At 43.5% G+C, this 16033-nt stretch overlaps 1 protein-coding gene across 1 annotated transcript in view; it reads left to right on the forward strand.

Annotated features, from left to right (window-relative positions):
* The window catches only part of CYP27C1 (cytochrome P450 family 27 subfamily C member 1), a 43681-nt gene that overhangs the window by 20399 nt on the left and 7249 nt on the right, over window positions 1-16033 (forward strand). The window contains exons 5-7 of the mRNA XM_074966770.1: window positions 3343-3506; window positions 7247-7413; window positions 8425-8503. Coding sequence (XP_074822871.1) covers window positions 3343-3506; window positions 7247-7413; window positions 8425-8503 — 410 coding nt within the window. The remainder of the gene's footprint in view (window positions 1-3342; window positions 3507-7246; window positions 7414-8424; window positions 8504-16033) is intronic.

The following is a 16033-nucleotide window of genomic DNA, read 5'->3' on the forward strand; positions in this document are numbered from 1 at the left end:
CACCTCCTATTCGGTGGTGGAGTACTGCACACCAGTTTGGAGTCGATCGTCACATACCAAACTGGTGGATCCACAGTTACATGCCACCATGCATATCATCTCCGGCACCCTGCGTCTGACCCCACTCCCCTGGCTTCCAGTTCTGAGCAATATTGCTCCGCCTCATATCAGATGAGAGGTTGCCACTGGCAAGTTACTGGAGAAAGTACGCGCCAATTCAAGCCTGCTGCTGCACAATGACCTTTTTAAACCACCAGCTGCATGTTTGTCATCACGTCACCCTTTATGGTCTCATTTTCCACTCCAGGATGTTAGGGCAGAAACACTCTGGCGAGAGGAATGGATATCTGTCATAATCCCTAACCAGTCCCTTGTCACTGACCCCACAATTTGCCAGTGAGATGGCAAAGTTTACAGATGATACAAAATTACTCAAGATAGTTAAGTCCAAAGTTGACTGCAAAGAGTTACAAAGGGATCTCACAAAACTGGGTGACTGCACTGCAAAATGGCAGATGAAATTCAATGTTGATAAATGCAAAGTAATCCATATTGGAAAACATATTTCCAGCTATCCATACAAAATGATGGGGTCTAAATTAGCTGTTATCATTCAAGAAAGAGATCTGGGAGTCATCACGGATAGTTCTTTGAAAACATCCACTGAATGTGCACTGGGGGTCAAAAAAGCTAACAAAATGTTAGGAACCATCAGGAAAGGGATAGATAATAAGACAGTAAATATCATAATGCCACTATATAAATCAATGGTACGCCCACATCTTGAATACTGTGTGCAGTTCTGGTCAACCCATCTCAAGAAAGACATTAGAAATGGAAAAGATACAGAGAAGGGAAACAAAAATGATTAAGGGTATGGAACAGCTTCCATATGAGGAGAGATTTAAAGACATGGACTTTTCAGCTTGGAAAAGAAATGACTAAGTGCGGATATGATAGAGGTCTATAAAATCATGAATAAGGAAGTGTTATTTACTCCTTCACATAACACAAGAATCAGGGGTCACCAATGAAATTAATAGGCTGAAGATTTAAAACAAACAAAAGGAAGTACTTTTTCACACAACGCACAGTCAACCTGTAGAACTGATTGCCAGGAGATGTTGTGAAGGCCAAAAGTATAATAACTGAGTTCAAAAAAGAATTAAATAAGTTCATGGAGGATAGGTCCATCAAGGCTATTAGACAAAGTGGGCAGAGATGCAACTCTACACTCTGGATGTCCCTAAGCCTCTGACTGCCAGATGCTGGGACTCGATGCAGCAGATGGATCCCTTGATGATTATCCTGTTCTGTCCATTCCCTTGGAAGCATCTGGTATTGGCCACTTTTGGAAGACAGGATATTGGGCTAGATACACCATTGGTCTGACCCAATATGGCCATCTTATGTTCTTACAGAAAAGTTTGAAAAATATTCCATTTGGAAACAATTTTGCCAATATGGTCTAGTAAGTCCCTTATTTTACATTACCAGTTCATTATTTATTTTAATCTGTTCTGTTGCTTGTTCCTCACTTGAAGTCAGAATCATCACTTGTCCAAAACCTATTCAATTTAATGGAAGCTTTTTCCCCATTGACTTCAGTGAGTTTTGGAACAGGAGCTCTGTAACAAAACCATCATCTCTTCAACTGATTGTGAACAAAATGAGGAATCAGCTCATGAACTCTTAAGAAATACTGAGTGTATTTCATGCAAACATACCTACTACTTAAAAAAATGAGGAAAGAAAAGTAAGGGAAAGTATGGCATATGGTTTGAAACATTCTATTTATAAGCATTTCAGTGGCCTATAATCACGCTGAGGAAGTGGAGTCCTGTTTTCATATTTCTCATTTAAAATTTGGGGGTATCAAAAACCCTCTAATCTTTTTACCCTGCAGAAGTGGTGCTAGGAAACATCTGCATATTACTTCATTCATATTGTATCAGAATCTTCTTTTTCTACATTCCCCCAAATGTATACTTTTTGAGAGAAGTTTTGAGGTTCTTTCAGATTACTAACGATATAAATCTGTCATATGGCTGGAGCTGTATTGACCTATAGTAATTACTCCTGAGCGAATTATGCACAAAAAAATTAAAAATTAGGCACCAAAAAAATAAAATGTATTTAAAATAATATTTTAACATTCTGAATGTAGGGGGCTCGGAGGGGGGTGTCTGGGTATGGGGAGATGGGGCTTGGTGGAGGGGGTCTGAGTGTGGGGAGCTTAGTGGGAGGGTCCAGTTACTGGGGGAGTGGGGTTTGATGAGGGGGATCCAGGTGCAGCTGGTTGGGGCTCAGTGTAGTGGGGGTTGGGTGTAAGGGGCTCAGCAGAGAGGTCGAGGTAGAGGGGGCTAGGGCTTTTCAGGGTAAGGGTTCCATGGGCCTGCTTAACAGGGAAGCCCCGGATGCAGCCAAGGGGACGCCACATGCCGGGCTCCTGCTTCCCCTTGCAATTCCCTTATCCCCGTTCTTCCCCATCTCATCCCCCTACTTCAGCTGGGCAGCTCTGTGGTTGCCGAAATGAGGGGCAGAGGGCAGTGGCATGTAACCCTGTGTGCTTCCCCCATGCCTCACCTCTGTTTGGGTGGGGGAAACCCTCCCCCAACTGCACTCATGGTCATCCCACTGCCCGTGAGGCTTCTCTTTGCTTCCCCTGACGTTTTCTGCAGGGAAGCACAGGCATTCTGCGAGGGGGGTAGTTCCTGCAGAATTTCCCCAGGGCTAAAATTAAAGATGTGCAAGATCTATCAGGAAATCAAGTCCATACCCCTACGCATATAAAATTATTCCCTATAATACATTTTTGATTGCTTTAAAGAATGCATTTGATGGGGCTTCTACCATTTCCCCTTATGAAACACCCACCTCCAAAAACAAACAAACAAGCCTTTCCCCTGCAGACCTCTGATTAATATTAACAGCATCTGAGCAACAACAGACTCCAATCTCTTTGTTTTCAGGTTTCTTTGTCACATTGTTTCTTTTTTGCAGTAGCACTTGCTGTGAAAAAGGAATTAAAATATAGGTGGAGATTATGTGCTTTACCAAGGTCACCTGTTTGTTTGTGTGTGTGTTTGTCTGTGTGGTCTTCATGCAAGAATATGCCAATTATGGTTCTTTTTTCTATGAGGTCAGCATCTGACCAATCTGTGGGGTGGTTTAAGCATTGTGGTATGACCTCTTCTTTAGCATCACCCACCTCTACACTGGAGGTGCCATGTTTGTAATCACCGAAGTATAAATCGGAAAGAAGGGAGGAAAGAAAAGAAGGGCTGAACAATGATTAGGGGATTTTTAAATTTTTTTTTTTTTTTTTTTGTCATTTAAAAGGTCAAATCCACGTTGACAACAGGATAAAGGCTATTCAGTCCCAATTGGACCAAGGAGAAGAAGTAAAAGGTGGGCTACTCACCTATCTCCTAATGAATAAAGAGCTTACTGTGGAAGAGATCTATGCTAATATGACTGAAATGCTTCTGGCAGGAGTGGACACAGTAAGATTATTATATCATTTTCTGTTTGGACAATTTTATTGCTGTATAAATCCACTCCATTTGCAACCTAGTGCCAGTGCTATGTAAGCGTTTTTGTGCATCATAAATTGCATGTATGAATCATGGAATCATAGTAGTAATGGAAAATACGTACTAGTTCATATAGTCCATCCACTGAAGCCAAAATGTACTCTCTACAGTGCAATTTGATTTTGAACTTTGTAAGTGATGGGGCTTCCACCATTTCCTATAGGACACTACTTCACAGTCTAATAGAAATATATGTATTTGTTAGTTTTTCTTAAATTCCCTTTTCTAGTTTGGGGATGGAATAAATATTTAATGGCCCTTCAGAAAAACGGAAATAGGCAACTCTATTGAGGGTCTCTCTTTAAAAAAATAGGGATATTTAGAACTTGCTAATGGATTTTGATATATGTACAATTAATCATTGAGAGACATTATAGATAAGATACGTGGCCTCTGTTAAAGTCCCTTTGTACCACTAGACTGATATCAAGGGGATCTTAGACCAGCCGTATGGGGATGATGTGAAGTCACAAGCATGGAGGAAGCCTGAAATCTGTGCCGTTTTTCTGCCAGCCCTGCTGGTATAGGGGGCATGATGGGGTGTGGTGGGGGCATTCGAAGGCAGGGGCGGGGCATGATGGAGCCTGGTTGGGAGTGGGAGGCGGCGAGGCTAGAGTATGATACACATAATGCCTAAGGAACCATTCTTGACAGTCCATGTTAGAACATCCCTGTGGATTAGAGATTGAGGTGGCATAAAGGTGGTTTTAGAGCCACCTCCGCCTTCCCTGCCCCACAGCATGGGCTCAGCACAGCTGAGAATTGCATTCTAGGATTGGGTTCATCCACAGAGATATAAATGAGCCATGTGCTGGAGATTGTAATTAAGCTTTTTGGATCAAGCCTAGAAGGGTTTGATGAAGATCTATAACCCTGTACAAGCTTGTTTGCCAGTAAGCTTGAAATAAAAATCCAGCTCATTTGTTGCTAATTGGATTCAGCTTTCTCTGGGTGTGAGAGCGGTCTGGAGGGAGGTTGGGAAAAAAAGAAACTTTATTAGCCTCTGAACAAAAAGCATATGTAAGGGCTTATTTCTATATTAGAATTACTCCATTGGTTAAGTTTTCCAGAGGCTTATGAGCTTGGTGAGCTTTTTATTGTTTATTTAAATAAAACACAATTTATTCATCCCATTAGTTTTCCAGCCCTTCAAAGCCCTAATTTTCCACTTTTAGGTGGAGAGAGTTTTCATTAAACCAAAAGGGCAGTGTACTAGTTCATGACAACAGAGTCTGTGTTTGCATTTATACAGCTTTCTCAACTGACAATGATTACTTTATGAGAAACATGTGCTTCTGGCTTCCCCCCTTCTGGTACATGATAGAAATGGAGGGAGCCCTGTTTCCCCAATGCTGGCATTTCAGGTTTTGTTACATGATGGAAACTGAAAGAGCTCACAAGGATTATTAAAGATTTTGAATAAATTTCTAAAGCTGTTATTTGGCTTCCAAGCATTTTGGCTGTTGTAGCACAGAGCCAGTTTTGAAGAGGATGTGAAGGACCTGGGAACCTGAGAGGAGACACTGTTTATATCACAATAACTCTTGTGTGTAGTTTGGCACAAATGTCAGCCTCTTCAGAGAGGAGCAGCCCAGAACTGAGCTGTAGTGAAGGATGTTATAGGGACGGAAGGCTAAAAAGAGGATTCTTGGGCTATTTCTACCCTGAAATGTAAGCCCAGGGTTTGAACTCTGGCTGAAGCCTAATCTCCCTTCCATCTACACACAAATCGCACTAACCCAGGGCTCTGACCCAGGGGCACCTGCCCCGGGGGGGAGGGTCCGAGCCTGAGTCAAGCTGGGTCCGATGGTTCAAGCCCTATTGCTTTGCAGTGTAGATGCAGCCCCACTAAATTTATGCACAGGGAGTCCACAAAAAGTATTATGCAATCCCACCAGCCAACTTTTTGCCCATTGGACAGTCTTCTGGTGGCTGGTCAAGTTTTCCCACACTGCACTATGAACAAAGGGCAGAGTGTTCACATTTTGGGAGGGCGCAAGGAAGTCAGGGATATGTGTGATTGGTCTTGGGCTCACAGAATGCAGTGTAGACGCTGGAGCCCCAGGTTGAGACCCAGGTTTCAACAATTCCTAACTTGGGGTTACAAATGAGTGTAGATGCTCAAGCCCTAGGTAAACAAACCCATGGTCTGCTAACTCATGTTCTACTAACCCTGGCCTTACATTGCAGAGTAGACACATTTGGGGACAGGATTTTCAGCATTGTGTCCTATTTTTGCAAATAAACACAAACCGAAAAGGTCACTGTCATGTCAAACTTGCTCTCTGATTCCAATTTTGTAAAGTTATACCAACAGAAATATTTCCATAAATTTATTTTTACCAGTATATTGTTGGCAACCCAAAAATTCCAACATTGTTGTAGTAAAATTGATTGGTAACTAACTATACAAAAATGAAACTGAATAATCTGTTTTCAGTATATAAACTGAGAAAAATGCAAACTCAAACCACATTATTTTTCAATGGTGAAAAATAAATTAGAGATTAAATCTTCTTTCACTTTTAGTAATCGAAGATGTTATTTATAAAAAAGTAAACTGCCATGCTTGCCAAGGGACACTGAATCAGTCAGTCTTGGAGGTATTCTGTCTGTGGAGAGGAGTTCTGAGGGAAGCAGGTTCAAAAGAGGCTGCTGTACCTTCTTTTTGGATGTGGTAACATGTGGTCTCCGACACACACATGCACCTGCACCAACTTCAGTCATTTAGCTGGTGTAGAGAAGGATGGGGACATGGCTCCTGTTCTTGTGTCTTATCCCTGCCTTTGTGCGCTTATGCAGGGCAAGCCACATTTGGGATTTATGATTATTAGTATGCCAGTGTCTCCTTAAATTCCTAATTCTGAAACCTGTAATTCTGTACAGTCTTTCATGATCATTAGTATCTTAAATGTGTGATTTGTTTTCTTTGAATATGTCATTTTAATGGAAACAGCTTATTCATGAAGAGAGTAAAAAGGTGAATTATGCTGGGTTGTTTTAAACTCTGATTTATACACACACTCCCCTTAAGCATTGGTAGGAAAACTTTCCATAGGAGGTAGAATTATGTCATATTAGTAGTTTCCAACTGCCAAAAAATGCATATTATGTTACAGCATCAGTAACTAAATGATGAGATATAATTCTAGAAATGGTAATATCAATGTTATCGTTACTAGGATTCTGTGAGGAGAATGCAATATGCTTACAGCGGGTGGAAATGGTCTGCATAGCATTCTATCATTCTGTTTCCTGCAGAATATTTTTGTTGGGAGGAAAGGCACAGCAGTATTTGAGAACTAGCTATTAATTTCATCCATTCATGTTTATAGCTTTTGTATTACATATATCATTTTGTAGTTTACTTTTCTTGTCGCTTTTTGATCTTTCACTTGTAGAAATATGGAGGAGGGGTAGTTCTGGTGTGTTTTTCCAGGTGGAAAAGGGCTGAGGTAGAGGATGAGGTAGACTGATTCCATGCCCTGAAACCCAGATGTTACTCATATCCTTTTGTTTTATAACTGTGTGTGTACATAGTGAATCCTTAGTTGAAAACTGCTTGTTTTTCCTGGCATTGAATTAAATATTTGTAGTTACTTTCATTATTTTTTTCTTTTTCCTGATGATGTTGGCGGTTTCTTTCTTAGACTTCTTTCACTTTGTCCTGGGCAACGTACTTGTTGGCAAAGCATCCTGAAGTTCAGCAATCTGTGTATGAAGAGATAGTCAATAATCTGGGAAAAGATCAAGTTCCCACTTCAGATGATGTCCCCAAATTGCCACTGATTAGAGGCCTGCTCAAAGAAACCCTGAGGTAAGTGAAACTTTTAATTATCAACATGCAGTTGTCTGCCAGTTTCTTTCTGGTTATAGTGACTCTTGTGTCCAAGCTAAAATATGTTTTCAGTTTCTGCTGTTGGTGGTGGTGGCTGCTATTACTTTTATTCATTGTATCACCAGTATACTCAGTGCATTCTGAGCAATTTAATATCATACATAGCACCTATATAATACTTTATGTTTTCTAAGTGCTGTATAAATATTAACTAATTAATGCTCACAATGTTCCTGTAATAGATAATTAGGAGCTTGACTGTGCCGTTAGACCACTGATCACTGTGAGGGACTGTGAAACCATACCACCTCAGCAGGAGTTCTGGAGAAGTTGTGCCTCAGGGAGTACAGGGAGAGTGTGCCCACTGCTACCATTCTTGAGGCCATGGACACATAGCCTACTTCTCCCTTTTAGGGGTGGCTAGCTCTGCTAGCCAGGAGCAGTACCTGTGCTCATGGAAGTAAAATGACAGAATTATCATTATCCCTATTTCACAGATGGAGAAACTGAGGCATTGAGATTAATTTATCATGTTAAGGCTACCCACTATTTCACTTTTGTTTGCAATGTTGTTGTAACCGTGTTGGTCCCAGAATATTAGCGAGACAAGGTGGGTGAGGTGATATCTTTTATTGGACCAGCTTCTGTTGGTGAAAAAGACAAGCTTTCAAGCTTACGCAGAACTCTTCTTCAGGTCCGGAAAAGGTACTTTAGTCCAATAAAAGATATTACCTCACCCATCTTGTCTCTTATTATTTCTCTGGCAGAGCCAAAATTAGAACTAAAGAGATACTAGCAACTAGTCTTATAGAGACCAATAGACAGATCATGGCGCCCCACACTCTTTTGGTCCCCAAGAGAATCCATACTTGCTGCAGTTCTTTTCACTCTGAGTGTATGTTAATGTGGTAGCTAAACTGGATCTTTTGTAAACCTTTGTAAATTTTATAAATTATAGATGCTGAATCCCTCATTAACATTTGTCTGTAGGTTATTCCCAGTATTGCCAGGAAATGGTAGAGTGACACAAGAAGACTTGGTTGTTGGAGGATACTTGATACCTAAAGGGGTGAGTTGTGTGATGGCCTTATGGAGGGAGAGGAACAGATTTTCATCATAGAATCATAGAAATGTTGGACTGGAAAGGAATTCAAAAGGTCATCTTCTATCCCTGGCCCAATCTCCTATAGGGATATCCCTACCATGCTGAGGCAGGATAAATATACCTAGACCAGTACTGACAGATTTATGTCTTTATGTATGTAAAGTCTTCCATTAAGACAGAAGTACACTTGTGTGACTTTGCAAGATATCACCAAAGATGGAAGCACAGGAAAGAGGAATTTATAATAGTGTTCATTTATGTGAAAAAAAATAATTTTATCACTGACTGTGTTTTTTACCTAAATCCTGATGGAAATGTGAGTGTTTTCCTTATTAGAAGGACTGGTTCTCACCCTCTGATGAGTCTTTCAGTTTTGGCTTTACTCTTCGGTACCTTAGAAACAAAGAGGGCTGTTGATAAATTTGTATTAGGTTGCTATGATTAGATTTCAAACTAGAGCACACATTTTATTATTTTTGTAAATTAGTGTAATTTGGGGTATCAAACTCATTCTGTTGGGAGAGATGAATTTTTGTTTTAATTATGGTCATAGCCAAGGTATAAAATTAGGACTACAAACTACTCTCAGTTCACAGTGGAACTCTCATTGATACCATTTGGAGACTTACACAAGATGAAGGGTAGAATATGCTTTTATGAAGTAACTAAACTTAGAAGGCCTGATTCTCATTTACGTTAAGGCTCCCTGACATTGCTATAGAAGAGTTAAGTGGCCTTTTAAATGGATGTAAGTGTAATTTGCTCCTACTCTAAAATCCTTTTACATTGTCAGAGCAAAGTAAAAGGGCCTTAGTGTAAAGAAACAGACCTTTGTGTTCTTAACATTATTTATTATTTATCTATTGCATACAGCATCTCTCTTGGTTAAATGATCACCTTTAGTACTGCCATTATTTCTGATCTCTGTTTTCCTTTCTTCTACATTCTCATTTCTGTTTCTCTACTTTTCCACTGTCTTGGCCTGAATCCACAAAGGGATTTAGGTGTTACCTGGAAAATCATCGGAATAACGAGATCCATATCACCTAGGCTCCCTATACAATGAATGGGGAGAGATAGGTGTCTAAGAATACAATCCACAAAAGCCAGCCCACTAGGCAAGGAGCTAGCCTAAGCTAGCCAATGGGAAATTCTGACAAGAATGGTATGTCCTAAGTTCCATCCATTTCTAGGAGATAGGCACCTAAATCTGGGCTGCAGGGAGGCACCTATCTCTGCTAGTGATCCACAACCAGGAATTGTTCTGCTGCAGTCAGGCCTTAGTCATTTATTGTGAGAATGAGGGCATGTCTTCACTAGCACCATGGCAGCGCTTTAACATGGCTTGAGTAGTCACAGCATAGCGCTGGGAGAGAGCTCTCCCAGTGCTATAAAAAAATACCTTCACAAGGGGAATAGCTATCAGCGCTCGTGTACTGTCTACACGGGCACTTTACTGCGCTGAAACTTGCAGTGCTCAGGGGTGTGTTTTTTCACGCCCCTGAGTGAGGAAGTTGCAGCGCTGTAAAGTGCCAATGTAGACAAGTCCTGAGTTAGGCATCTGTCTCACTCCACACAAACAACTGGCGGAAGAGGAGGAGAGAGTGGTGCCAACCTTATAACCCAATGGTTAGAGTACTTACTTGGGATATGGGAGACCCACTTTCAATTCCCCCCTCTATCTGATACAGAGAAAAGAGGTGGGAAAGGTTCTCCCCCCTTCTTAGGACAGTGCTCTAACCACTGAGTTATGGGTTATTTTGACGTGGGGCTCCCTCAATCCCTCCTGTTCAAGCTGTTGTGCTTTAAATAAATAGTTCGTCAGTGTGCCAAAGAGAGAATAATTTTATAGCCTGGTGTGCTGAGCATCCACCTGGCAGGTGGGAGACCCATGGTCCAGTCCCCTTTGTGGATATGAGCCTTTGTGTCTGTCTCCTCCCGTCTCCATCTTGCATTTCTCTTCCTGACACAATTCCCAGTTTTGTACCTATGCCTTCCCCATCCCATCTGCTCTAAAATAATCATCAGTTAAATAATTAATGCTGACCGTTACAATGTCGTAAATAGACTTTAATGTTAACCCATGAGTTAATGAGGGAGCTGGGGAACCCACATCCCTCAAAGTTATTGTTTCACAATGTCTGCAGACTCAAGGATTGCATTGATTTACACCTGGTTCGTGTTTGGAAAGTTATTTTCACAATCATGAGGTTAAAAATTTAATTTTTTTAAAAATGAAAGCTTAGATTTTGCAGAATCTGAGTATGACATGTGGGCCACAAAAATGCATCACACTGGGAGTGGGTTTGGCTCATGAGTCACGTGTTTGAAACCACTGGTTTAATTCTGATATATGTTTGCGAAATAGATCAGAATGTTTCGAAGGAGTGATGCAACTGCCTGTTGTGTCAACCCTTATGGCTAAATTCTGCACTTAGATGTACACATGTGGCTTCTATTCATTTCTGTTTTTATATTATAAATTGTGATGTATGTTCTTTGCCATGCTATCTCTTGTTGTGTCACCTCCTAAGGCCAAATTCCACTGTTACACTGGTGTAAATTCAGAGTTAATCTGTTGAAATCAGTGAAGATATGCAGGATTTACACCAAAGTAGTTGAGAACAAAATCTAGTCTCCAATTTCTTTTTTTATAAATGCAGTTCTTCTTCAAGTGATGTCCTTGTGGGTTTTCCAGTATAGGTGCGGCAGCGCCCCCTGCGGCTGGGATCAGAGATTTTCACCAGCAGTGCCCGTCGGACTGCACATGTGCAGCTCCCCTCTTTTGTGCTGTGCGCAGGACGTATATGTAGAGCTGTGCTGTCTGACCACCCCCACTTCCTGCTCTACACCACCTTTGGTCTGGGACGGAATCCACTAGCAGAGCCCACTTCTCCTATTCCCTCATAGAGAGTGCCTTACCTGATAATGTAGTTAGTATTTTCCTCCTCTTCTTCTTTCTCCTTCTATCTACAAAATTTTGTTTTGTTTTGTTTTAACTTAATCTTTACAGTTCTTCTCATAGTTTAGGTTTCTGTTTTGCTCACTTCCCACCTTTCCCGACTGTGAAGCCTTTTCCCTTCACCCTTATGCCTGGCTCTCCCGAGTTTAAGAGTGCGTTTCGTGTGGGGCTGCCTTCTCGATAATGGACAGCCACCCGCAGCGTATCTGCTGTCTGGAGACACTGTCTCGCCTGAAACCCAGCGCCAGAAAGGACAGGGACATTAGATTGAAACTTTTCCTCATAGAGAGATTGCTACATCCAGCATCGGACCCGGGCCCGGACTCTTCCCCAGAGAGGCCCTCACGCTCTGCCAGGTCATCTGCTGACCCCTATTATCCATGCCCTGTGAAGAGAAAGTCATCCTGTGATTGTGCAGATGACCAGAAATGGGCTTCCTCCTCCTCACATTCCGAGGTGCAGCCTGCCAGAACGCTGTCCCTGGCTAGGTTGGTGGCCTCAACCTCATCCGACAGGGGACATAGCTCCAGGGCTCGTCTGAGTACCTCTGGTACAGGCTCAAAGAAATGGTTTAAAGACCCTATCTGGCCAGACCTTCAGACCTCGATGCCATTTCCCAGCTCTGGGGACTGAGGCAGCCCGCTTGTTGGAGCTATGCACCGACACTGTTTCTGGCACTGATAAAGCTGTTGGCACCGAGTAAGTCCTCGGCACCATTAAAATCATTGGCACCGGCCAAGTCACTGACACCAACCGAATCATTGACACTGAAATCTTCAGCACCAGTCAAGTCTTTGGCACTGGTCAAGTCATCGGCTAAGTCTCTGGAGCCATCTTCTAAAATTTCAGGGACATACACCCTCTCTTCGGCACCGTGTGTTACAAAGGCACCAATGATGCTCCTTTCCCCTCCACAAGACTTCTTAAAGACCTGCTGATATCTGACACTCCCGAGTCTTCACTTCTTTGACGGGATCTCCCCCCACTTCTGCCTTCCTCTCTGGATTCACAACATTCCTTCCTCTCTTCGCCGAGGACAGCACCTCCCTTCCCCAGGGAGGAAGAGGAGGAGGAGGTTCAAGGGCTCCATTGTTCCCTCGACTTCTGGGCAATTTGCACTGGCTTATCCTCACTCTGGCCCCCAATCCTGGCAGGGACCACTGTGGATGCAGCCACATGTGCCACTCCCACCAAACTGGCCATATTGGGACCCTTGGGCTACAGGGCACAATTCAGGAACCCTCCCAGAGAGCAAAGTTGGAGACCTACACCTCTCCCTTCTCCATCAGTCTCTCGTCCTCAGGAAGTCAAACCACCACCAGTACCAGGGAGGAAGAACAGGAGAAAGAGCAGGAAGAGGAGGCTCCCACAACTTTAAATTTTTCCTCCTTCTCACCTGACAAGGAGATTATGCCACCACCCCCTAAATCTGCCGATGACTTCAGGCACTTTCAAGATCTATTCCATAGGATTGTGGATTCCCTCCAGATATCATTGGAGGAAGTCAAAGACCAGCAGCATAAACTGCTGGACATTCTTCACACATCCTCTTCCTCAGAGATCACACTATTGATCAGTGAAGCTCTTCTCGAACCTGCAAAGGTTCTATGGCAGACCCCAGCTTCCATCCCTCTGACCTGCAAACACGCCAACAGAAAATGTTATGTTCTGATGAAGGATGCTGAATTTTTCTTTTCGCTCCCCACCCCAAATGCTTTGGTGGTCAATGCGGTGGAGGAGTGAAGCCATCAGTACCAACCTCGATCTAGTCATCCAGAAGAGATTGGAAACGCCTGGACCTATTCGGACACAAGGCATACTCTCCACGCTACGATTTAGGATGTCAAATTATGAAGCTCTCATGGCCAAGTATAATGATCTGAACTACTCCAAATTGGAGGAATTCTGTCACGATCTACCAGAGACCAAAAAGGAGCCATTCCAGTCCTTAATATTGGAGGGACACCTCCTAGCCTGTACAGCCCTACAAACCTCGCTAGATTCTGCAGACACCGCTGCTCAATCCATCGCAACTGCTGTGGTTATGAGGTGTGCATCATGGCTCCACCTCTCAGGCTTTCCTATGGAGGTACAAACAGCAGTAGAGGACTTACCATTCCAAGGCCAGGAACTATTCTCAGAGTGCACAGATAACTCTCTGCACTCCCTTAAAGATTCTTGAGCTACACTTTGTTCTCTCAGGATATACATGCCAGCACCAAAGGGATGCTCAGGGAAGTATCAACTGCCCCCTGTGATCCTGAACTCAACAATGCACCTCTCAACACCTCTTAACCCAATGCCGTTGACAGGGCCTTCGATTAAACGTAGACAGCGCACTCCTCAAGGAGCTACCTCTCATGCACTAGCACCAAAGCAACAATTTTGAAGATGTGGTTGAGGCCCCTAGAAACATTCTCTTGTTCCAGTCATCTCCACCCTCTCTGATGTTCCAACAGATTGGTGACCAACTAGCTCCATTTTCCCCATCTTGGAGTCTCATCACCTTGGACAAGTGGGTTCTAGAGGTATTCAAGGAAGGATACTCCATCCCCTTCCTATCTATCCCACCCTGCCATTCCCTCTCCCTGTCCTTCTTCAGGGACCCCTCTCATGAGTCCATTCTATGGGGAGAAATAAGTCATCTTCTGGGAGCCATGTCCCTTCCCAGCACATGTGACAAGGTTTGTACTACCACTATTTTTTGATTCAGAAGAAGGCTGGTGGCCCCATCGTGGACCTTCGCAATCGAAACAATTCTTCAAGCTGCAATGTTTCAAGATGGTTACCCTCTCCACTGTTATCCCAGCACTGGAACAGAGGGACTGGTTTTCAGCCTTCGACCTCCAAGATGCATACTTCTATATTTCCATACATCCTGCCCACAGACGATTCCTCCAGTTCGTCGTGGGCACCAGCCAGTACAGAGTACTGCCTTTCAGACTCCATGGCACCTCAGGTGTTCTCCAAGGTCCTTGCAGTAGTCGTGGCCTTCCTAAGGAAACAAGAAATCGTCATTTTTCCATACTCGGATGACTGTCTCCTCAAGGCCCCTTCTGAAATCAACACTCTGAGCTGTCCATATAATAATGTTCACGAAGGTAGGCCTCGTCGTGAACCTAGGAAAGTCCATTCTAATGCTAGTACAACAGCTGGAATTCATCAGTGCACAGTTGGATGCCATACATGCCAGACCCTTCCTACCACCTCACAGATTCTCGGCTATAACAGATCTGGTATCGCACGGGTCTGCCCCCAGATCTCTGCACAAATGTGCCTCCAGTTTCTAGGCCACATGGCAGTGACCATGTTTGTGGTCAGGCACACAAGATTACACATGCGATTTCTTCAAGCATGGCTCTGTATTGAATACCTCCCCCACAAACACAGCATTCACAAACTTCTATGCATGCCGAGGCAAGTCAAGGACTCACCGCTGTGGTGGACACAGCCCAGCAACGTCTTTGTTGGAGTTCCTTTCCTACAACCATCGCCAAGTAGGATACTAAACGCCAATGCCTCCCAAATCAGTTGAGGAGTGCATCTATATGAATACTCGGTGCAGGGCAGATTGTTGTCCACCGAATCTACCTTACACATCAATCTCCTAAAGCTACGAGTGGTTCGCAATGCCTGCTGACATTTCCTACCTCTTCTCAAACATCATATCATAAGAGTGATGACGGACAATCTTGCCTGCATGTATTACATCAACAGGCAGGATGGAGCGAGGTTCCACTCTTTATGCTCAGAGGCAATCAAATTGTGGAACTGGTGTATCCAGAATAACATCTCCATTTCAGCCACGCACCTCCCAGAACACAACCGCAGACACATTGAGCAGGATGGTCTTGCACGATCATGAGTGGGAGCTGGATATGCGAGCACTTCAACCCATATTCAACCACTGGGGCTGTCCCATCATAGATCTCTTTGGCACTCAACACAGTGCCCACTGCCCTCAATTCTGTTCCGGAGCAGGACTGGGGCGCGGATTGCTGAGACACTTGTTCTTCGTAACCTGGGATACACCACTCCTTTATGCCTTCCCTCCCTTTCTCCTATTCCGAGTACTTCGCAAAATACAGGCGTACCGAGCTCATGTCATACTAATAACTCCAACATGGCCACAACAGGTCTGGTATACTTACCTTCTACGCGTGATGGTATGCTGACCGATCTGTCTCCACCTAAAACCGTGGATCCTCTCACAGGACACAGGATGCATTCTCCATCCCAATCCGCAGATGCTCCGCCTTAAAGCCTGGCTCCTCTGTGGTTCTGGGGTCCAGAAATAACCTGCTCAGATTAAATCAAACAGATACTTTTGAATAGCAGGCGTGACACAACCAGACACACTTACATTCAAAAATGGACTAGATTTCACTGCTGATGTAGCTCACGTCAGGTTGACGCAGCACACTCTCCATTGCCGCTTATTCTTTGCAGCCTTTATATAGGGCCCAGCCTGGCCCTGACTGGCTGCCTTTCTGCCCTTCTCTGATTGGCCGGGTTCTGCACAGGCGCCCTCC

Source organism: Natator depressus, chromosome 11 (genome assembly GCF_965152275.1).
Source record: "Natator depressus isolate rNatDep1 chromosome 11, rNatDep2.hap1, whole genome shotgun sequence".
Lineage (NCBI taxonomy): Eukaryota > Metazoa > Chordata > Testudines > Cheloniidae > Natator > Natator depressus.